Source organism: Serinus canaria, chromosome 3 (assembly GCF_022539315.1).
Source record: "Serinus canaria isolate serCan28SL12 chromosome 3, serCan2020, whole genome shotgun sequence".
Lineage (NCBI taxonomy): Eukaryota > Metazoa > Chordata > Aves > Passeriformes > Fringillidae > Serinus > Serinus canaria.
Window position 1 is genome coordinate 24168587 of NC_066316.1, and position 23642 is coordinate 24192228.

At 37.7% G+C, this 23642-nt stretch overlaps 1 protein-coding gene across 6 annotated transcripts in view; it reads left to right on the top strand.

The window, feature by feature from the left end:
• Nucleotides 1-23642, top strand: part of EML4 (EMAP like 4) — a 147194-nt gene that overhangs the window by 113018 nt on the left and 10534 nt on the right. For all 6 annotated transcript variants that reach the window (XM_050972127.1, XM_030235379.2, XM_018915046.3 and 3 more), the window contains 12 exons: nt 2981-3130; nt 4538-4607; nt 5824-5934; nt 8341-8436; nt 10629-10763; nt 10986-11121; nt 12978-13129; nt 14618-14743; nt 14863-14994; nt 15590-15657; nt 19576-19664; nt 20830-20927. In XM_050972127.1, the coding sequence (XP_050828084.1) occupies nt 2981-3130; nt 4538-4607; nt 5824-5934; nt 8341-8436; nt 10629-10763; nt 10986-11121; nt 12978-13129; nt 14618-14743; nt 14863-14994; nt 15590-15657; nt 19576-19664; nt 20830-20927 (1363 nt within the window). The remainder of the gene's footprint in view (nt 1-2980; nt 3131-4537; nt 4608-5823; nt 5935-8340; nt 8437-10628; nt 10764-10985; nt 11122-12977; nt 13130-14617; nt 14744-14862; nt 14995-15589; nt 15658-19575; nt 19665-20829; nt 20928-23642) is intronic.

The following is a 23642-nucleotide window of genomic DNA, read 5'->3' on the forward strand; positions in this document are numbered from 1 at the left end:
GCAGATTATTGAGATAGTTTTTTCTGGTTTATTGGTTGGTTTGGGAGTTGGGGGGGTCGGGGTTGGGTCTCCTTTTTAGATGTTTCCATTAGGTTTATACAACTCCTGATACCCTGTACTGTAGATCCAGCTAGGGAAATATAGCTTTTGTCTGTCTTGCAGATTGTTGTCTTCTGAAGAAATGCCTAAGCTGCTTGGCAAGGTAAAGCAGCTCATGGAGGAGTCTGAGCTTTTGACTGTGTCTGGTTCCTGAGTGATATCATTGAAGTTGAATAATTTAGTTTGAGTATCCCTTCTTTGTAGTGCAGTCTTTGCTACTGCACTTCAGTACTAGTTAAAGCATATCTGACATTCCTAGGAATAGCAAAATTGGCTTCTTTAGTAGCTTCAGAGGTCACAGTCAGTGCAGCTTTTGACAGTGACTCTGTAGATTCTTTCTCCCAGTGTATAGGAGCTCAATTTCAGGAGGGTATTTCAGACTCGGTTTTATGAGATTATTTTTAGCAGTCATGCTCTTCTTTCTAAGAATAATTGAAGACAGTTGTAAATATACTGCTGAAATCTGGTGTATGGTAGATCACTTTTCATTGAGGGTAGTAGCTATTTTTAGCCAGTTCAAACAAACAAACAAACAAAAAAACCCCAAAATGTAAAGTTTTTAAACATATCAAATGTTGTGACAAAACAGTCCTTGTAATTGGTGAGAAATAATCACAATATCAAGGCAGCTATCTCTCAATTTCCCTGATTTAATCATCCATTTCACTGAAATATTAACATTGAAATTTAGTGGAAATCAAGCATCAAAGTTGTGTCACCCCTTTTTCTGAAGAGATACAGTCAATTATTGCATAAATTTTGTTGCATTAGTATATGCTGCTTTGTTCTGCATGTGTGGAGCAGGAAAGAAATACCGTGGAGCAACAACCCCTCTTTTTTCACTCAAAATAGTCTGGAATGGAGAATGAAGAAAGCAAAAAAAATTGTCCTACAACACAGGTGGTTCCTTTAGGTGTTTGTAAAAAAATATGCTTCTAGAAAATTCAGCCACTCTTTGGTACTTTATTTTGTAGGAGGGGTAAAAGAAAGGAATGTACTGAGAAAATGTAATTTTTTTTTTCCCGTCACAGTTTCATGAATGTCAGAACTCAGTAGTGGGTGCCAAAGTATTCAGCTCTAGCTTGGCTAAGCATGGAAGACTTATGCTTTGGAAAGACATGTTTGTGTAAATCATTAATACTTTTCTAGGATGAATGTTCAAAGATGTCAATCTTACTAAATCCTTATCAATACATTCCCCATTGTGTACAGCAGATGAGCAAAATCTGCCTCTCTCCTCTGAGAAGGTATTTAAAATAGCATTCAGGATAGAAAAAATATTTTCATTGGTTTGTAGCCCATTGCTTTTGAAAGTTCAGTTTAGTTTGTTATTTTTTGTAAAAGGCCATTCTGGAGGTTTCTTTTAGTTCCATCAGAGTTTAAAAGAAGAGGAAAATGGAGTGGAGAAGTAAATAGTAATGGAGGAGAAGCAGAGGTGTCCTTTTTCTCTGCCCTCAGCATTGTGTTGTACCAGCATTGCTTGGATATCGTTTGCTTAGCGAGCCGGTGAATAATCTCTGCCTTTGTGTTCTTCCCTACTAAAGGGAAGGCAGCAAGATATGAATCTGTTTTGTTTTCCACACTCCAAAGGGGTTTAATTGACAACTGAATGCAGTGTCCCTCTTTGAACTATTGTTTTGCTACAGCATGGGTTTAGTTTTTCAAGTATTCCTCTGGTCTGGTGGCAATGCAGAAGAGGAAGGGCAGTGGGGCATTTTTGGGGGTGCAGTGCTATTTTTGATAGAAAGGTGTCCCTTTTTATGGAGAATAGAGATTAAGAGATACCAGTTTAGATATTCCCAGACCTGAACTACTGCACCTGCCTTCATTTACGAGAAAGGGCCATCTTCATCATCTTCATCCATCCAGCTTTCTCCACATGGGCCTTTCACTTCCTTATATTTACCTTAATAACCAGGACCTGAAGCTGGAATCCTTTAGCTAAAGTTGGATAATGTGTTTCCCATCTTTTTCTTGCTGTTGCAGGTGTATTAATTGGCAATGAAGTGGAAAGCTCTCTAAAGTGCTCGACATTACATAATAAATAATTTTTTTGGGGCTACAAAGTTAGATGTTAAAGTCTGAGTTGTGATGTTAATTGTTCCTGGTGACCCAGGGAACTGAAATATAGGCAGGCAGCCACATTAATAGTCTAGAGGAGGAGAACTACACCTGTTCCAAAGAAATAAGGAGTTGTAATAACGTTTGATCAGTGCCAACCAGGGCTCGTTCACAGTGTGTAAAACTTCTGAATGTCATTAGGAGCTGTATGCATGTTCCTACAGAAAACATGCCTTTTATATATTTTGGGTGGATTTGGATAGAATATTTTTTACTGTGTAAATTCCTTTTAAGTTTGGGCTGTTTAAATAATACTCTTAAAACAGTGTAAAGAAATCTTTTCTGAACTTGGCAGCTGCTGTGCAGAAGCTTGCCTTTTTCTGCAGGGCATTAGGAATTGTTTTAACAGGCCAAATGAAAGCAACAATCTGCTGCCCAGCCTACTGGTACACAGCTCTGCTGCTGTAAAAAAAATGTTAAATTAGAACAGTGAGTCCTGCTGTTACCTAATGAAATTTCACATGAAAATTTTTACAATGCTACTTTTGCTTTACTTCTACCATATTTTATTTTTACCATCAGTGATTATAATTTCTTGAGGGATTTGAGTTCCTGAAGTACAGTTGTATGGGAGTTTTTTTGTTTTCTTTTTCAACTGTATTAGTGAAATTGTGCTGTGCTTCCAGAGGAAAAACCTTACAGAGCATTTACTGATGTGAGAGCTTCCCAAGATTCCTTTAAGGGGAAAAAAACCCAAGAAGTTGGTTGGGGTTTTTCTGGTATCCAGTGATTATGAAATCCTTAACTAAAAAAAATATAGATATGGGTATCGTGGAAGAGACTGTCGAGCCAATGTTTACCTCCTTCCTACCGGAGAAATTGTCTATTTCATAGCCTCAGTGGTGGTACTATTTAACTACGAGGAGAGAACCCAGCGGCACTACTTGGGTCACACAGACTGTGTTAAATGGTTAGTACACAACATTTGCATGTAAGTGTGTGGGTAATAATCCAGAAATATCTCTTTTCCTCTCCTGCTATATGTATGAGCTAATTAATGTCACTGTAGTTGTAGTTATTTCCTGTTTAATCAGTCCCAGTAGATTTCACTGTAGTAAACACAGCACAAACAAATGGTGTTAGAGCAGTTCATGCTGTCTGGTTTAAATGTAAAACAGGGGGATATGTATACAATCTAAGAGTTGAAAAAAGATCTTTGCATAAATTATTCCAAATAGTTGTCCCAGAAATTAAAAATTGTTGTTAGCCTGACTCTAAATCAGTTGTTTAAAGGCAGTATGGCAAAATTGCAGTCTTAAAGGAGAACTAGAAAACTGTGTCAAAAAATGAGCAGTCATATTCTCATTTTGTAAAAGAGCATGATCCAAGTACAAAGAGAGTCAGGAAAATCAGAAAGACGTCTGCAAAAAAAAGGAAAATTGAAGCCGTCATCGTTGTGTCAGGCACTAACAGAATTTGCTAGGTCAGTCTGAAGAGTAGTGCACAAAATGTAATGGTGAACATAAATTCTCTACTGTGCAGTACCTGACTGGAGAAAATTTTGCATCTAAAGCTCTTTACTCTTGTCTGTGTAATTGCTTCCTGTGGGAGGAATGCTGCCAGTCTGTGTTCCTTACTTTCATTCAGAAAATTGAACTGAATTGTAAATTTTTTGGTGTCTGTCATTATGACCTCTTCAGGTTTGCCCTGGCCCCCTTTGTTCTTTCAGTGGCTTTCTTCACCGTTGCAGTTTTACAGAAAAAGCAGTTGAGAATATAGATCAAAAAATCCCAAGGACTGAGAGGATGTATTCTCTAAAATATGTTTTTTCACATGAGCTTCAAAGCAAAATGTGATAAGCAAGGGCATATTTTTGCTTCCACTAGTAGTGCACCACACTGCATTAGTACAATTACATCAGTAACTCATTTCAAGTGGTGGTAATCCCTGACTCCTGGGTGCACAGGCAAGCCCTCAGCCAGCTTTTCTGCCTTTTCCCCTGGGTTCATGATGTCTCTAGGTTTAGGCACATAATACACCATAGTGTTTATAAATAAGGCACATAACTATGTGCAGGAGGTTCACTACAGACCATGTAGATTGTGGTCTCCCAGTGTAGTGCAAACCTGAGATGTGTCAGGGCACATGTGAAAGTGGCTCTTCTGGCACTCCTGGTTGTGTGTCAGCAAGCTGTCAATACAGTGTGGAATGAAATATCTGATGAGAAATGTTCAAGTTGTCTCCTTAGAAGTGGGATTTAGGATCATAAGTATCTTCATCTTCTTTTGTTGAGAAACAAATAAAAAAATTTACAAAACACCTCTCAGTTTTGAAGACGTATGACAGCAAAAGCAAGTCATATTTCTGTCTGTCTTAGTCTTGCAGTTCATCCAGACAAAATTAGAATTGCAACAGGACAGTTAGCTGGAGTGGATAAAGATGGAAGGGTAAGTAATAGAGCTGTTGAGCAGTAGTATCTTGTTTTGAAAATCAGGAAAAAGTGGTTTGGGGTTTTCTAATCATGACCTTCTGTCTGCAGTTTATATTAAGCAATGCATTTGCTGAGATATTTTGAGTTTCTCAGGTAACAGCCTGTATCTCTAGAAAAAGACAATGACAATGAAACACTCAGCCATACATTAAAAAGAGCAGAAGATCATAAAGTCCCATATTTTCAAGCAAACATGGAGCTTGTAATTGATTTATAAGGCCACATCATTTCTGTTGTATTGCTTTCAATATGTGTTCTCCCAAGGGAGAACAAATCCTCAGTTCTGTGGGTCAGTATAGTCTTAAGGTTTCATGGAAGAGGAAAACCAACTTTGAGAATTCATGGAAAGTATGCCAAACTTTCCTATAAACTTCCTCATTTGAGAGCAAGTATATTTAAATTCTGCTCTCCACCTCTTAGCATAATTCTATCAGAATTTGGATAATTGGTTTATTTTCATGGAGTTATAGACAGAGGGGGGAAAAAAAGACAGATGCTATAAAGTATAGAAGCCTATTAAACATAACTACTTTTCAGATGTTCAACTTAATTTTTATATTTTGTAAGAAATTTATGTGGGGCGTTTTGTATACATGATTTCCACTGAGCATTTTCTGAATCCTGTTAGAGCTGATTGGTTTGTTTTTCCATCAGTACAAAGATTTGTTGCTTTCAGTGGTGAATGCTGTTAGTTTGTGATTGTTTCTAAGCTTGTGTGGGATACTGATTGTATGAAATATAAACACAAACATTATCATTGAGTGGTTGGTGGTGGTTAAAAGGCTCAGTGCACCAGGGTTTGTTTCTTTTCTTTATTTCCTAATTTATATATATAAGCCCAGATTGTTTAATATTTTCAGTTGTTGCATCATATCACTAGTCTGGGGTCTCAAATGCAAGATGTCTCTTCCATTATTTGTTCACTTCCTTGAATTGGTTAAAGTAGTTCCACAACTCCCAAATGCCATTTAGCTGCCTCGACGGCACCGCTGCCACGTTGGTAGCCCAGACATAAGGAACAACATTGTCCCCTGTAGACTTTGAGGGTAGTGCCCAGCAGCGTGACAGCCCAGGTCAGCCTGCCTTTCCTGTGCAGTTTGTAGTGCAGGCAGCATCCTGTGGTAGGTGGCAGCCCGCAGTGTGACCCGTGTGTGCCGTTGCTTTCCTCGCAGCCCCTGCAGCCCCATGTTCGAGTGTGGGACTCGGTGAGCCTGGCGACGCTGCAGGTGATCGGCCTCGGCACCTTTGAGCGCGGCGTCGGCTGCTTGGATTTTTCCAAAGCGGTAAGATGGGCTCGGGCTCTTCCACAGCAGCTCCTGTGGAAATGGGAAGAAAATCTCTCGAGATTCTCCGTGTGGTTGTCTAGCTGGTCTCTTTTGGTATTACAAGCGTGTCACTAAAGTTTCTGTATACTTTATAAAAGCAGCTGACAGCTGGGAAAACAGGAAATGGCACATGTAAAACCAAACAGCGTGATAAATAAATAGCAGGCAAAAAAAACTTCAAGTAGAAATTGAAGTCCATGCTGGGTTTGGTGGTTTGGTTTTGTTTGTGAGGAGCTTGGTTCTTTTTATTTTGATGTTAAAAGCAAATTTGTTTGTGAGGTTTGTGAAGACAAAATTTAGTGAGTTCTGATAGGACAGTAAACTTTTTTGCTTTCACAGCTGGAGTAGGTTTTTGTCCACCAACAGGAAATGTAAAAAAACAAAAACCCTTACGTTATCTTGTACTGTTTTTTCCCGAGGTATAGCTTGTTCACTTTTTGCCTCTTCTATTACACAGAAAATAAATAGAGGTCTTTGTTACTGGACCCATAGAATTTATCAGGAAAAATTGGTAGCACATGGAGATGGACTGCTTGGCATTCAGAAAGTTCTCATTTCAAATTTGGAAATGAGTTTGGTTGGTTTTTTGGGGGTGTTTTTGTTGTTGTTGGTTTTTGTTTTTTTTTTTTTAAATATGGGCATATTTTAATCTTTAGGCTGCTACTGCATTTTTGCCAAAAGACTGAGACATATCAGACCTCCTGAAAACCCAGACTGGATTCTTGCATTCCATCAAGGGGAATTAATATAAGTAAAAAACGGAAAATGCAGAAAAACAATGTCTGCACTATTTTGCTAATATAGGCAGAGATTTATAGGACAGCTGAGGTGGGAAGGGTTGTCTGGAGATCACCTCATGCCCTGTCCTGCTTACAGCAGGTTCTGTCAGAGCAGGCTGCTCAGGCTGTGGTCCAGCTGGCTTCTGGGAATCTCCAAGAATGGAAACTCAGCAGTGTCTCTGGGTGACCTGTTGAAAAGAAATTCCTGCACTCTCTCGCTGCAGTTTCACTTAGCGATTGGAAGAAAGAAAGCAATTGAAAGAAATTTGATAGCGTTGAAATGTTGCTGTGTTAGATATAGTACATTTTGTGTTTCAGTCAATAATGTGAAAGGAGTTTGTTGGATGGGATTCCTGTCACTCCAACAAACCATACTAACCAATTCACATATTTGGATAGAGGTCTTTTTCAGTGTGAATAAGAGTGCATTTCATCATTTTAAAAGCAAAACCAAAAAACCCAGGGAATTTTTTGGGGACTGGATTTTAGTTTTTATTGATTCTGCTTTGCACTTGAAACTGAATTAGATTTCTTATTAGAGTCTCACATGATTGCTCACTAGACTGAAACAGTTTGTGTGCAATATCTACAACTGTGTGTTTACCACAGGATTTATTAACCCCCCAAGAGCAGCATACAGCGCCAATGCTGTCTTCAGGGTTCCTTCCCACCTAATAATTCACATGTATATTTGCATATTACTACTCAGAATAGTGCTTGGGAATAATAGCTTTAGCCACTTCTATTTTCATAATTTGTTAGAGAATGACGTGCAAGAATCAAATTTATGATAATTAAAGTCTCCTCCAAATCTTACTACAAATTCCTTGAAAAAGCTGGTTTCTGCAAGTATACATTGCTGGGAATAAGTATGGTTTTAAGGTTTTTTTTTCCTCTGTTCCTTTAATTTCATGTAACCATATATTTACCATTTTGTTGTAAAGTTGTTCAGAATAAGTGGTTTCAGTTATTTAATACTGAAGATGCTGCTCTACCTCCTCTGCAAGCACTGTTTTGTTCAGAAAGTGTTACCTCATCTGCAGTTTTACCAACTACGTGGTGAAACTGCTGATGCTTTATGACCCATAAGGAAAAAACTGTGCTTACAGAATCTGATAATATAGCTGTGTGTATGTGATGGTGGCATTTAGGAAAAAAAACCTCAAGTGGAGCTCTGTGTCTGTCCTCTGAGACCTGAGGAAAAGCAAAATATTTATAAGAATAGCAAAAGAAATCTCTTAGCTGTCAGCATGAAATCGCAAACAAGAAAAAAAAAACACAAACAAAAAACCCAGCATAAAAACAAACAAAACCAGAGTAAAGACTTGGTAAGATACCTTTAAAGCTTTCCTAGAATGTTATTTGAAGCATGATCATTTTTTATGAGATTATACAAAAATTTTTAACTGTCTTTAAGAAAAAAACAAAGGAAAAATTCCTATATATATATTGAGGTTGTAATTGCTGTATAAGGGCTTGGTTAATTTCGTGGATTTTTTAAAATACATCTGCCCTGCCTTGTTTTTAAAATGGGTATGAAGATACTTTGTCAGTACTTCTTTTTTTTTTTTCCTTTTTCCTTTAGGATTCTGGTACTCATTTGTGTGTAATTGATGACTCTAACGAGCATATGCTTACTGTGTGGGATTGGCAGAGGAAATCAAAAATAGCAGAGATAAAGGTAATTTTTTCACATAAACATTCTGAAATACAAGTATTTTTATTTCCATAAATACAAGTTTGTGAGACGTGCTTTTGATCTTACTTGGAAACTGCAACCGTGTAATTCTGCTGGCTTGTTTAAGGATTCCACAAAAATGTATTCTTAACTTGTTTATTGGAAGCGGTTGGAATATTGAAGGGTTTGGAATTGCATTTTACTCATCCTTAAAAGCCAGTGCAAATAAAGCAATTGTCTAATGGTTTCTTAATTTAAAAAAAAAATAAATTCTGGGAAGTTAAAGAAACTAAACTGATGATTCAGTCTGTAGTTGTTAAAAAAAATAAACTACTTACAAACATTCCGTGTTTCAGTTTTGTCTGAATCAAATTCCAATTATTGATTCTCCCTATGTGTCTTTTCTCATTTGACATCCTAAGTACTTTTGTGGATTGCAGAGATCTGCTTTTCTGTTTCTTTTTGAAACTTTCCAAATTTCAGAGCAATGAGATGTTTTCAGAGGTGTTGCACTCAGTGCTCACGTAAAGTTCATTTCCCTAAGAATACCCAATCCTTTGTGTTTCCAGTATCAAGCAAGCAAATATTTCATGCATGTGGAACTGAGTATTTGTCTATTTTTAGAAATCATGCTCCACGAGCATATATGTCTATATCATTACAAACTTGCCATTTCAGGTAACAAAATTGTGTTGGTTTGACCTGTTTTCTCTAGATTATGTTGACCAATGCTAACTGTATTCTGCAAGTTTTAATTTAATTCTGTAACAGTATTTTAATTTCCTTTTTGATATTTATGTGAAACTATTTGGCATGTGCCTTGTATTTCCCATTCACTGACATTGTTTTGACTGTTTTTTCACTCAGGGGAGTTCCTTGGTGTTTCAGAATTGGCTAAAAATTATTTGGCAGGGACAGCTTGCCCTTCAGAACTTATTCACATCTTGGACTTGGTCTTACAGTATCTTAAGCACCTTCCACAGAAGATGGTGTGAGCAGAGTTGCATCCCTTGAGCTGGGATGCAAAACAAAAGCTGTTTCTTAGCTGAACTCCATCAAGGTTTTCAGTCCTTAAATTCCAAATTATTTTTTTGACATAGTAGATTTGGTCATGTAAAAACTCTGTGGGAAACAGAATTCAATAAATATGGCTATAAACAACAATAACAACAAAAAATATTGTTTTTTTAAGTAAGCCAAAAGTTGTCAGGTAGGAAAAGTTGCTCTCAAAGATGTGGTTTAACAGCACCCTGATGTATAGATCGCAGAACAGCTGAGGTTGGAGGGCACTGGTGGAGATCCCCTGTCCAAGCCTCAAGCCAAAGCAGGCTCACCTAGAGCAGGTTGCAGAGGATCATGGCCAGGCAGGTGTTCAGTACGTCCAGAGAAGGAGACTCCACAACCTCTCTGGGCAGCCTGTTTTGAAATCCTATAGAAAAAAATGCATTTACTTTCTTGTTTTATAGTCACTGCCTGCAGGAGATTGGAACTGTCTTCAAAGACACTTTGGTTGAATATATTAGAAGCTAAGTAAATGACCAGTCAGTTTTTTTATGTTTATAGAAACTTCTGGTAAAATATGAAATACTTTAAGATGTTGGTAATTCAGTAAAAGTCATGCAGCCAGTAAAAATACAAAGGTGGGAGTCGGTGTAAGAGTTACGCAGACTTCTCTTTTTCTTCTTTGTGAGGAGAAAAGGAAAGCAAAGAACCCCAAAAAATCATTACAGAATTTCAGAAAGAGAATGATGAATATAATCCTACAATATTATTGTTGACTTACTTGCCTCTGTCACAGCTTTTTTTATCCAGAATAGCAAGTCGTCTGTGTAAAAACCAAGCAAGGTTTGCAATCCAAAAAAGTGTCTTTTATGCATTATTCATTTTCCTTGGCAGAAGTTTTAGCTATTCAAGAGAGCTGAAGCTTTTTGTATTTAAAAGGGAATGTAAAACCCTAACTTGTATACCAAAGTTTAATAAAGATCTCTTATGTAAGTGAAAAATCAATAAATATATAAAATTATACGTGCAGTCATTCAGACAGCTGACTTAGCACAGAACACTTAGAAAAGACTTTCAAGCATATGATGAGCTATCTAGTTTTACATATCTCTGTTCTGAAACTTGGGGGTTTACATGTGTTTCTAGTAGTTAATGTCCTATCTGAATAAATATTATTTCTGTTATTATTTCAGACTACAAATGAAGTGGTTCTTGCTGTGGAATTCCATCCCACTGATGCAAATACCATAATAACATGTGGCAAATCTCATATATTTTTCTGGACCTGGAGTGGCAACTCATTATCAAGGAAGCAAGGGATATTTGGGGTAATAATATCTTGATGCCAGGACAGTTTTAAATCAATGGGAATCACGTTTTTTGTACATTTGCTTTGTTGTTACCGTGTGCTGTCTTATCAGAGAGGTAAACGTACAGAAAAAGGCTAAATTCTGCTTGTGTGTATGCAGGGTGTAAGAGTGTGGGTGCATTATTCTAATTATGTAACAAGTACGAGCAATTGTCCCTTTCTCTTGCTTATTTTGTTTCAGAAATATGAAAAACCCAAATTTGTTCAGTGTTTGGCTTTCTTGGGAAATGGTGATGTGCTCACTGGAGACTCAGGTGGGATAATCCTAATATGGGGCAAAACTACTGTAGAAGCTACTCCAGGAAAAGGAGCTAAAGGTAGGACATGTTTGGGGTTAATCACAGATTTTTACATAGTCTGCAGAAGACAAGCATGAAGGGTGGCATTATGGAAGGAATAGAGGAATAGGCCTGACTCAGAGCAAACCCTTCCTGTCAGTAACAGGTGGTACTAAAGTCCTACAAGTCCTATGAATTTGCTGACTTAAGAGCAGCCTGGAATTTCTCTACAATTAATGAGACTGTGCATGAAATGAGTGAAAACTACTTTATCTAAATGTTTTGCATTTTTAAAAAATGTGGTTAATCAGCTTTCCTTTGATCTGGTGATTTGAAAAAGGCTGTAGGATCAGTTTAGGGATTCTGCAGGCTGTCTTTGCCTCTTAAGGCTTATGTTGCACCATGCTTAGTCTCAGAGGAATTCCATTAAGTGGTGGAGCTGACATTAATAGGACTTGTATGTGAAGTACAATTACAATGCTTAGTTGTAGCAGTTACATTAATAACAATTTCTGGATTAGCAGACCCTCAAGTCTTGATATACTTAAAAAAAAAAAAAAACTTTGAAATTTGAAATTGAACTAACTCTTTAGAGCAAAGCTTTTTTAAAAAAGAAAGGAAAATGATTTGTTACCCAACATATGCAGACCTGGCACAGTTGAGCCCTCATAAATTCAATGATAATTCATTTTACTTGGCAGCTTTTTCAAACACTCTGGTTTAAATTGGTATGCCAGGAAAACATTCATGTAAAAAGTACATTTTTAACAGTAAGTCTGATTTTAGGTAAATCTTTTTCTCATCTTTCAAGTTAACTGCAATGGAAAAGTAATTCAAAATATTATCTGATACTTAATTTTTAATTTCTTGTGCAAAAATAACCTTTTTTCAGGATAACTCTAAGTGTTATCAAATGGAATATTTATTTACGTTGGCTTAGCTAACAGTGAGGTTTTTTAGTTGGTTTATCACATTAGATTGGTCACAGGACTTGATCTCATACTCTGTTTCACAGTGTGAGAGCACACTGATTTGAGCTGACTTGAGCCATAGGCAGAGTCAGCAAAGTTCAGCTCATAGCTGGGTGCTGTTCCACTTTTTGTCTGTGAGTGCTGTTTGAAGACATGCAGCACCAGAATCTTGTTTTGTTTAGGTTTTTTTAAATACTTTCCAGCATCAGTTCTTTTGATGTGAAGACCCAATGAGAATGCAAAAGGCTTCTTTTGCTACCCTTGTTGTTTCATTTTCTCATCTCCTTCATTCTTCCAAGTATTTTCCTTTGGGTAGACTGCTGTCTTGATAGATGCCAAATGCTGGTTGTACTATTTTTATGTGTGGTAGCACATATCCAGCTTTAGATATTAGGTTCATGCATCCTGGAAACTTTGCTATAAATAATTATCCTCTTATTCCCAAAAGACTATAGACAACAAGTCTTCTAGTTTCTTTTAATAAAGTAGCTTTACTTCTTGTCTAATAATGACTTGCTAAATATTTTTTCACTCTAAAAGACAGTTTCTCTTGCATCTGGAAAAACTGTGTTCCTTTGGAAAGCAGAGAAATGAAAGCATTCTACCAGTTGTTGGTTTTGGTTTTGCCTTCACATTTTGTAGGACAGTCAATCTAAAAAAGTTTTTCTTCAGAAAGGCAGGCGCTTTGTTTTATCTTTTTATCCTGTAAGAAAACACCACCACCTTGTGTTTGCAATACTAAGAGCCTGACAGTCCAAATGTAATTATTATTATTATTATTATTATTATTATTATTATTATTATTATTATTATTATTATTATTATACACTTCCTTTATTCTTCTGCCTAAAGGCAGAGCTTCTTGTAAACCACAGGTGAAAAACTGAGTAGTGTTCTTTCTTATTTTCTTTTTTGTGCTTATAGGAGTATATCAGATAAGCAAACAAATCAAAGCTCATGATGGCAGTGTGTTCACACTCTGTCAAATGAGGAATGGAATGCTGCTAACTGGAGGTGGGAAAGACCGAAAGATCATCCTGTGGGATCATGATTTGAATCCTGAAAGGGAAATTGAGGTAAGAAAGCAAGAGTGACAAGGAAATTGCCTTGAAGGTATTGGCTAGCAAGACTCTTAGTAGGGGAAGCTAGGATGCAACCTTCTGGTTGCTGTTTTTTAAGTGGATTACAATGTTTTATTATAAAAGTATTTAAATTTTAGCCTATAAATGAGCCTATATGAGACTTCAGTTCTCCTGTGTTTAAATTGGACAGAAATGTTAAGGGTGTTCTTTCTTCAAAACCCTTCTTTAGTTGTTTGGGGTTTTTTTAATTCATCCTGTTTGAGAGGATGTTTGAGGATATTCTTTAGTATTGTTTTTAAAAGTTTGCCTCTCTGGAGAAAGACAATGTCACCAGCATTTGAGGGTTTTAGTAGAATGTTTGACACAAGGTAAACAAGGGCTATAATACATATTGGAATTTGGTAATAATTAATGATTAATAAGCTATGATGAGGAACTTCTTTTAAATTTAGCCTTAACCCACTGTTCAGTGAATGTGTCTGTTCTTTGTGATTTGGCAATATGGCAGTGCTAGGTCAGTGGGGATGAATTGGAAAAGGTCATTTATTTTGGACTTGAAAAACTTGGGTTTTCCTTTATCTTGAAATAAAGTGTTCCACTTAAACAGCTCTTTAAACCCTGGTTTACTCCACTTACCTATTGTCCATTTGTAGTAACACTTTTTTCTTAATACTTATGTAAGTTCAATCTAGGATTTGTTACTGCTTTGAGTCTAATACTGACATTTAGAAAACATGGCAGTGAAGGTAACCACTATCATGTACAGTTCCTAGGCTTAAGTAGCACACTCTGTTAATATTCTGCAGTGTCTGTCTTCCTTTTGTTAATGATATTATGTTAAAGCTAATTTTTACATTACCAGAATCCTGATAGATTGATTTTTCTATCTTCTGTTATCACTAAATGTTAGTGTATTTTCTCAAATGGAGTAATTTAGAAAACAAACAATTGCACACTGTAAAAAAAAGCAGTGCCTTAGAATTCAAGCCTGCAATAAACAGTCATTAAAATTCAGAATCATTGCTAACATAAGGCATATGAACATTTACTTCAGGCTCATCAGGAAACATTAAGAAAATCAGGAAGCATTTACTGTGTGCTTTACCAAGATTTTTCTTGGTTTTCAAAACCTGTTTTGGAAAGTAAAAAGTAACTGTGTACTATTCATTCCCTTATAAGATGAGTTGTAGGGCTATGGAGTGCATTTTTTTAGTGAATTTGACCCTTAAAAGCTATTTAATTTGTAATTTTTTTCTACTGAACTTATTAAAATGATATAACTGTGATTGTCTTGGAATAAGATCTTGTATGCCTGCACTGAACAAAGAGATGAGGGAGGTTTGAGGTTAAGCCCTGATGGAGCTTATAAGAATTGGATTGTTCCTTTCTACTGGGAGAACTCCAGTTCTGATACTGTCACTGTGCTCTGTTTGTGGCCTGTCAAGATGCCTGATGTGATTTGTCAGATGTTTCTTTTCCCAGGTTCCTGACCAGTATGGAACGATCAGAGCAGTAGCAGAAGGAAAAGCTGATCAGTTTTTAGTGGGTACTTCGAGAAACTTTGTCTTGAGGGGAACATTTAACGATGGTTTCGTGGTAGAGGTACAGGTGAGCATAACTTGTTCTTTTGAAGTATAATCCAAAAATGTAGAGGTTTTCTCTGCTGGTGTGTTATGTTAAGAATCTTAATTTTATTAATTGTTAAATCACATGTGGTTTCTTTCTAGGGACATACAGATGAACTTTGGGGACTGGCATCTCATCCTTTCAAAGACTTATTTTTAACGTGTGCCCAAGATAGGCAAGTTTGTATGTGGAGCTCTGTGGACCACACACTGGAATGGACCAGGCTGCTAGATGTATGTCAACCTTTAATTTAAAGCTTGAAAAATAGAAAAAGCATTTAATCTCTGAAACACTCTTGTCCCCCCTGATTGCAAACAAAAATCCTGCAATTATGCTTTCAAAAACAGCTATCTGAATCTTTGATAAACTTTGCAAGATTTAGACAATGTGTAAGATGTAATCTGTTTACCATTGCTTGATGTCATTTTGACAAGCCAACTTGAATAAGTATTAGTCCTTTATTCTTATTGCAGTTTATTTCTTTTTCCCTGTTATTCAAACAATCTGAAGAGGGTATCACACAGTTGTGAAGGTTTGGCTTTAGATGTCCTTTCCTTTCTGTCATTCATTTTGTGGTTTGGCTAGTTCTCTGCTAATAGCCAAGCAAAATTAGTTTTTACACAGAAATGTCAGCCTCTTAATCACCAGGTGTTCTTGCAGTGCATGTCACTGATACTCTGAGAGAACAGCTAGCTGTCTAAGGGTTAGCATGCTGCTGATTGTTTTTCTGGTGTCAGCTCAGACTTTTAGGATAGCTTTGGTCTGAGGAGGGATGTTGGGCCCTGGGGCTGCGGGCGGGGCAGTAACCTGTCTGTGCTCCCCGTGCAGGAACCCGGGCACTGCGCGGATTTCCATCCCAGCGGAGCAGTGGTCGCCATAGGAACCCACTCGGGCAGGTAAACGCCTCCCAGCTGAGCTGTGATGACAAAAAGTGCAAAGGAGATACTTTCTATAGTGCACCTTATAATTGGAGTTCATTTGCTTTTTATTCTTTTTGCTTGAGGTTATGGAGACTAAAAAGCATGGCAGAAAGGGGTGGAGCATCTTATAAGTGTTAGACAAAGGCAGAAAAATTGTTTGGTTGTTGTTAGGCTGGTTTGGTCTTTTTAACATGAAATGTTAAATTAAAGCCCAGATCTTGATTTTTATTTTTTTTAAACTAGTTTTTTGCATGGATTTCTATGAGCACTCCTTATTGTCTGTTCCAATTATCATATATTTTGATGTTATGAGCATGTTACATTTCTTTTTAAGACAGGTACAGTACAGATCTTTGTCCTTCCCAAATCAAACATACTTGCAACCTTTTAAACTGAGGTGGATAGGCAAGTGAACAGACTGGAATTTTGATTTTTGTGTAAGACAGAGTTCAGCATGGCACACTGCTGAAGTGATACTGTACTGTTCCTGTTCTTCCTGAAGTCATCTTGCCTTTGCAAGCTGTCAAAGCACAAACTGAGTCTTTTTGACGTGGGCTTCTTACAGTGGGAGGAAAAAGTTATATTATTTCATTATTTCAAACTCTGGCTTGGCATCATCTCCCAGGAAAGGAGTACCAATGTACTGATTAAAAGAAAAAATAGATTGTTTATAGCATTAGAAAGGTGAGAGGAGCACATATTAAATATACTAGCATTTTTGTTCTGTGTTTTAGTTATACCTCATGGTTGATAACTTGATGATAAAATAATGCCTGGTGCATGTAAGAAAATTTGAATATTTTTGTGTGTTTAATTTGCCAGATAGAATTTTTTATTTTTACTTAACCTCATGCCTAAAAACCATTTGAAGTTTGGTTTTGAGAAACTGCTGGGCATGTGCAACACCCTTAAAATTTCCTGGAAAAATGAGATGCTAAATATTTTTAGGGAGTTTGCTTCAAGATGAAGATGCAGTCTGCACTACATTCATTAGTTATAATATTAGGCTACAAAACCAAGTTTACCTTCTAGTATAAACCTTGCTGAGCTCTTATATATTTGATTACCATGTTGAACCTTTCCATCTTAAAATTATAAAGGTTAAATTGAACTAATGTTTCTGTCTTCGTTAAACACAGCAGAATATACAGGCCTAAGAGTATTTTAAATGGGTAAAAGGGAAGCAATGTCAGGCTGTGTTTCTTCAGAGTTTTTAGATGTTTTTGAACTCATATTAAAGCACAAGCACAGTCAAGGCATGTTGCATGGGCAAAGCATTCAGTCTGTTGCTTGCTTTTGGTTGACTTTTTTTTTTTTCCCCTCTCCTGGACATTTAGTATTATGCTTTAAGTTTGGCAAATTCAGTTTAAATTCTTATTTTTAATTTACTTGAAGCAATGAGTTTATACTGCGTTCAAGAAGTTTATGATGATGGGCTTGGAGTTTTTTTTACCTTCAGTAAAAAGAGTTTTCAAGCAGTTATATTTTCACCATTATATTTTGTTGTGTTCTGAAATTGTATAGTTCAATGATGGGTTTGAGATATACAAATGAAACTGAGTTGAAATGAGACCTGGTAAGTGTATAAGTGGATGAGAAATAAATGGAGTTGATTCAAGATAAACAAAACAGTTTTAAAATTACTGCCTATGCAGCAGCATCATGCAGTGCTTTCTGTGCCAGAAAATCTGGTCCAAGGGAGTTATTTCCCAAGGAATGAGGGCTGTATCGTATATCTCGATTAACATAAGAAAAAATAATCTCAAACCCATAACAAATATTTTAATAATTTGATTAATAGCCTAAAAATCTTAAAGCAAATATTAAACAAGACTAATCTGTTTAGAACTCAGTAATCCCAAACCTTGTGTGTGTCTGTTCTAGTGCTCAGCTTTCAGCACAGAGGTAAGACAAGGAATGGAGCACTAAGAAAGCTGGGTTTGTTGGTTAAAGTTGAGACATCAGAAGGAAACTGAATTTTGTCCCTTTTTTCCCATTCTTGTCTGTTTTTTTACTGTGGTGTGTCTTACCAGGCCAAACATCCTGCTTTTGGTGGGTTTTTCACATACCATTTTCCATGATAAATATTGCAGTATCATTTCCCCTTTTGGGCTGCCTTCATAGGATCTACTGCAGGTTTTGTTACCACTTCCTTACCTACCTGCTGTGGACCTGATCATCAGTTGTTTGGCAGTACTGATTCTTTCTGTGGATCCTGCTGCTTGCTGAAAAGGCACAGCTGGAAAACTAAAAAAGTTTTTTTTGAGACACTTTTCAGATCCTTTTGCCATGCTTCCAGTGGTACTATTTGCAGGGAATTAGATCTTTCTGTGACTAATCATGTAGAATATCTTGAGTACTAAGCATATGAGTAATCAAAGGCACTGTGGAAAAAAAGACTAACAAGATTCTAACAAAAATGTTAATATTGGTAATAAAACTGAAGGCTGAAGGGCAAGGTTAGTGTAAGGCAGAGCCACAAGGAAATAAATCAGGCAGTAGAGGCAAATCAGGTAAATGTTACCTGTTTTCCACTGATTCTGTCTGTCTTGCACACAGGTTATTCAGCAGTCCCTGCCATGTGGGGTTGGTGGTTTTCTTTGTGTATTTTGTTTAATTTCTTTCATGTGGCTCTCTAACTACAAGCTGGCTTAAGCCATTGTGACCAGGCTGCTTTCCAGATGCCTAGCTGCTGGATCCTGGATGAGCACGAGCTGGAACCTCATCCCCACCCATAGAAAGCAATGTGTGATGTTGTTCCTGGGGTTCATTTTACACCTTTGCTGTGGAATAAATGCTCCCAGGTTTAGCAATGTTCCACTGAGTTCACTGCACGACAGAGGGTGGAATTCCCTTGCTCATTCCCACAGCGTTTGAACTTGCCATTTGCCATTAGGGATAGAAACCTGCCTATGGCATATGTTCATGTCTCATATGTGAGAGCAAAAGTTTGGAGCAAAGAAATTAAATTCTGAGTACAGCCCCAACATAGTAAGCCATATTGACATCTTCTGTTTTCATGATCTGTGGGTATGAATACATATTTTTTTAAATGGTCATTGTCTCTGTGTTGCATTGCTCAGTGTATTTAGGAGTTGGGTGGGCATCAGACCCATGACAAAATACTCAGTTTCTGCCCATCTTGCACATGGTGCTGTCAGTGGCCATTTTGGTCTGTGTGCCAGTGAGTTTTTGTAAGCATCTCACATGTGCCTTATAAATAATAAACTGCAGGTTAAAGGTTATTTTTAAAGAATAAAAAATGCAATTAATTACCTTAGCTATAAATCATCCAAGCAAGAGATATAAAATAAAGTGCTAGTTTATGAACCATCAGATTCCAGTGAATGGTTGGTTATTCCTTCTTTCTTTAATGAAATTATTCATAGAATTGAAAAGGATTGAGAGAAGAATACCAAGCTAGATGGAATTTGTGTTTACAATGAGTACAGAAATGTTTTCCACTTAAATCTACTACTTCTATTTTTTTTAAAACTTTAATTTATATAAAAATGGAAAGATCAGTTTTTATCTCAAAACTTAATGTCCAAAATAGGGAAGTAGAATGAAATTCAGCTTAAGGCTTAATGATGAAAAGATGCAGTCGTATTTTATGTTTGGTAGCATGTTTATTGTCCAGTAGACATTTTGGTGATTATTACAGTGTTCAGGAAAGGGGGAAAAATGGAATGGTATTTAAAATCTTTCATATATTGTTCACTGAAACTTGTCTTGCTTTGTGAACCAGAAAAGTTTTCCATTAAAAACAGATGTTCTCTATGCTGCTCTAGAGGGGCTAGCATAAGATGATGAAGGCAGGCAGCAGTTATGGCTCTTTTACTTATTTTTTTTGTTTAGTGGAAGTGATACTTACTGGACTTCTCCTCTCTCTAGGTGGTTTGTTTTGGATGCAGAAACGAGGGATCTGGTTTCGATACACACTGATGGCAACGAGCAGCTTTCAGTGATGCGCTACTCACTAGGTAGGCAGACTTGTACAGTCACAATAATTCTGATAAACCAGATGGATGCTCTGTTGAATAGTGTTAAACTAGTCCCCAGGCATTAGAAAAGGCACAGCTTTGAAAAAATTGTTTCAAATGCTTAATGTGTATCTGAGGATTTGCTTACGGATTTGTTTGTGTGTACTAAATCCTGGAATTTCGTAACTGCAAAAATCGCCATCACCTTTCTCAGCCTTTTCTTCATGTTGAACTCTGCTGTCATAATAAATGCTAGCTTGGCTCCCCCAAAAGAAGTTCTCAGATAGTTGAGAGGTTAACAGAAGAGTCTGTAAAAAGCTTAATATTTCAGTTTGATATCCTTTTTAGTTAGTTTTCAAGTTCATTAATGCAGACCCATAAAACTAAACTCATGTCTGTCTGGAAGTCAGAGCTGTTTGTGAAGTGTTTGTTCTGGGATTACATGGAGTCCAAACCAGTGTTGAGTCTCCTCTTCAGACATGATATGACAAATAGTCAGGCTGACTCCTCTCTGTTAAAACAGGATGGAAGAACATGCTTGTAAGTCTTTTTCTTGTTTGCTTTTGGCTCACATGCAATGTCAGCGAGCAAAATGTTCCTCTGATGCCGCCACATGTGCCAAGCACAGCAGTTTATTTTAAATCACTGATTTTCATTGACACTTAGAGGTGTTTGATTTTGATTTGTGGCAGCTCTTGTCCACATATATTTTTTTAAAGGGAGAAAAGATAGAATAGAAAAATGCTTGTAATGTTTGAAAATTCCACATCTTTGTATGTTTAGTGTTGATTTATTTGCAGTCCTCACCTCCAAAGTTAAGCTATCCGTAGACTAAATACTCTTCTGCATTTTTATGGTGCATAAAACTCGAGTCTGCCTGCTGTCAACAGCTTTCAGAAATCCGGTGCAGTCTGAGGGTTTATATCCTGTCCATTGAACACTTATTCTAAAAAAAAGCAGAAGTGGAAGAACTTGTCCAAAAAACACAGCCACAAAGTAAACAGATACAGCTGAGAAGAAACATAGTGTAAACTGTTACAAATCCTTCAGTGCAATTCATAAGGAGTAGTTTAACTGAGACTATTGTCTTAGCAATAAACCTGAAATAATCAAAGTTCACAAAACAAGCATTCTATTTGTTTATATCAAATATTTTGTGTTGCAGATGGCACCTTACTTGCAGTTGGATCCCACGACAACTTTATTTACCTCTATGTAGTAACAGAAAATGGAAGAAAGTATAGCAGATATGGAAAATGCACTGTAAGTTTTGGAGTATGAATGATCATTTACATGTTTATTACATCTTGTACATGCATTTTGATGTTATACATCCATTTAGATGTTAAGCAGTGAAACTCTTTCCAGATTCATGTTTTTCTGTTTTGGTTATATGTTTTATAGGGTTTTTTCCAGTCTCTCATGGCTACTGCATCTCTTAGTGTGCAGTGATCACTTTTGCATCAGAGATGACTAGTTTATTAGATTATTGCCTTCTTTCTCTGAAATGGGAAATTAGCAGTAAGATGGAGAAATGTCTTGTACCTATATCCTGAAACTTGTTCAAGGAAAATATTACATTGTTTGGGGATATTTTCCTCCAATTGGTAAATCACTTCTTGAACCAACATCATATTAGGGTGGTGTAATTCCATTAGAGTGTGTAGTCTTGGGTGCTGCAAATATACATTGTTTTCAGTTGTAATTGTTACTGCAAAATTTGAACTTGAGGGATGTGGCCCAGGGTAAATAGATCCAACTGTAGCATGGGTAGTGGAGTCTGTTATTATTGTTACATTGGATGAGGTTGTCCCAGTGCTAAAAAGACAGACTATTTTTCTGTAAGTGTTTAGTTATATAACATTCTAGCCTTAATTTCAGCTATCTTTCAAGGTTAATGAAAATATTTACATTAAGAAGAAGTGAAACCTAATGAGATTTGCAAATTATGTCATAAGAACAGTTTCACCTTTGAAATGTGACACACACTAGAGCACTGGGGTCAGAGCAGCCTGTGTGCAGCTGTTGTGGGGGTACAGGGCTGCCAGGGCAGGCAGCAGCCCTGGGTTTGTCCCATCCCTGCAGAGCCCACAGGGAGCTCAGACAGGGCCCCGGTGGAACTGGTGGGGGTGGCAGTAGATATCTGTGCCTTAGTACAGCATCTCACCTCAACACTTATTTTTTAACCCTAGAGTATAAAATCACTCAGAGATGGCTAATCCTAACATATGTAGTATTTAGTGTTTTCTGTATTTCAAGGCCTTTGTGAGCTCTTTGAAGAAATTTAAAATCATTTATTTCTATGCATTATGTATGTGGAGAGAGCATATTGCAATTTAATCCAACATCTGGATGTGCCTCGATCCAGCTGCCTTGGCAGGAAAGAGATTTGTAAAAATTGGTGTGGGAAAACTGAGCATTGTTACACGCAGGCAGAAGTGTCAGAGCTTCAAAGCAGGATTCTGTAATGCTTTTCCTTTCAGTGTGAGTGACTGCATGTAGAATACAGAATCAGCAGCACGGCTTGTGTTGGGGCCGAGCTCCCTGACCCTCCCAGCCGGTGCAGGAGGCAGCGATGCGGAGCTGCCGCAGCTCACTGCGAGGCTGCAGATCCAATTTCACTTGCCCTGCGCCTCCCCTGTGCTCCCTGCCAGCGCCCTGGCGGGCCCATACCAGCTTGATGCTAAGCAGGGAGACACCCAGGCATGCTCGGACCCGGAGCACTCTCCTGGCACTGCATCCTTCTGGCATTCTGTCATTCGGTAGCCTCACGGGTGACCTCCAAATAGTATGACTCAGTCCTCCTGGTAGTTAACTTCTGGTTGTTTCTTCCAGCTTGAATACATTGTTTGAATTCTTTCAGAAGGATTTTATCTACTGAACCAGCATTAGCTGGTTCATAAGGGCTGTATGCCTGCTGTTAGTTTTAAATCCCCTCTCAGTCACAGCCAGGCATTCTGCTGCTGCTAGAGACACAAGTCTCTAGACCTGTGGGCCTGTTTCCACACCAAGGGATAATGTTGGCTGTGATCAGAAGTTCAGATTAGCCAAAGCAACCATGTTGACTGGTGCAGCTGTTTTTTGAGGGCTCCAGCTATGCAGTCAGCAGTGTGAAGGTGTGGGCTGGGGCTGAACTTCCAGCGTGTCAGCAGTTCCCGGGTGGCTGCTGCTGTCTCCATTTGCCTTGCATCAGAGACACCTTAGCAAAACAGGAATAAGTGCTGGGCATTTACTCAGAGGGCTGTGGGGTGAAAGTCACAGAGTGGCTTCAGACAGCCACTCTGAACTGAAGTGTGCCTGTCCTAGAGGCTGTGGGCATTTTGAACCTTGCACCACTGAAGTCTGAAACAGATAAACACTGCCTACGGAGGAAGGAGTTTCCATTTAGTCAGATAGTTTTCGTAGCTGGTAGTAATATGAGTCATTCATTGTATATAAAGGTACAGAAAAGGAGAGAGTAAAATGTTGCCTTATTGGTGGCCAGCTACAAAAGAAAGATTTTAATAGACATCGGGATCCTCCTATTGCAAATATGATAACAATGTTGCGCTTCAGTTCGTCATTTGGTGATCACTTGTCCAAAGGGATTTTGCAGCCTGGAGCCCCCTGGCCAATTGCTTTGTTCCCTCCTCCCACCACCCCCAGGAATTTTAACAGCTGCCAAATGTCTGTCAGGATTTAGTAAATGACTGACCAACTCTTTTCCATGTTGGAGTTCGATTGCAAATTGGAAGACTTGGAAAATAAGGGAGGGAGAAAAAAATCCTAGCCAATTGTGCACTTTTTTTTTTAGTACCAGGTTTGCATGTCAGTATCATATGTCTCACCCATGACTGCAAAGCAGTTATGTCAATACACAGTTCCTCTGCTTGAGGCAGAGACTACTGCATAAGTAAACAAATCATAAAAGCCAACTTTTCTCCTAAATGTTTTTGCAGTTTCTCACAGAGGACCTGGGAACAGGGAGATGGGACACGG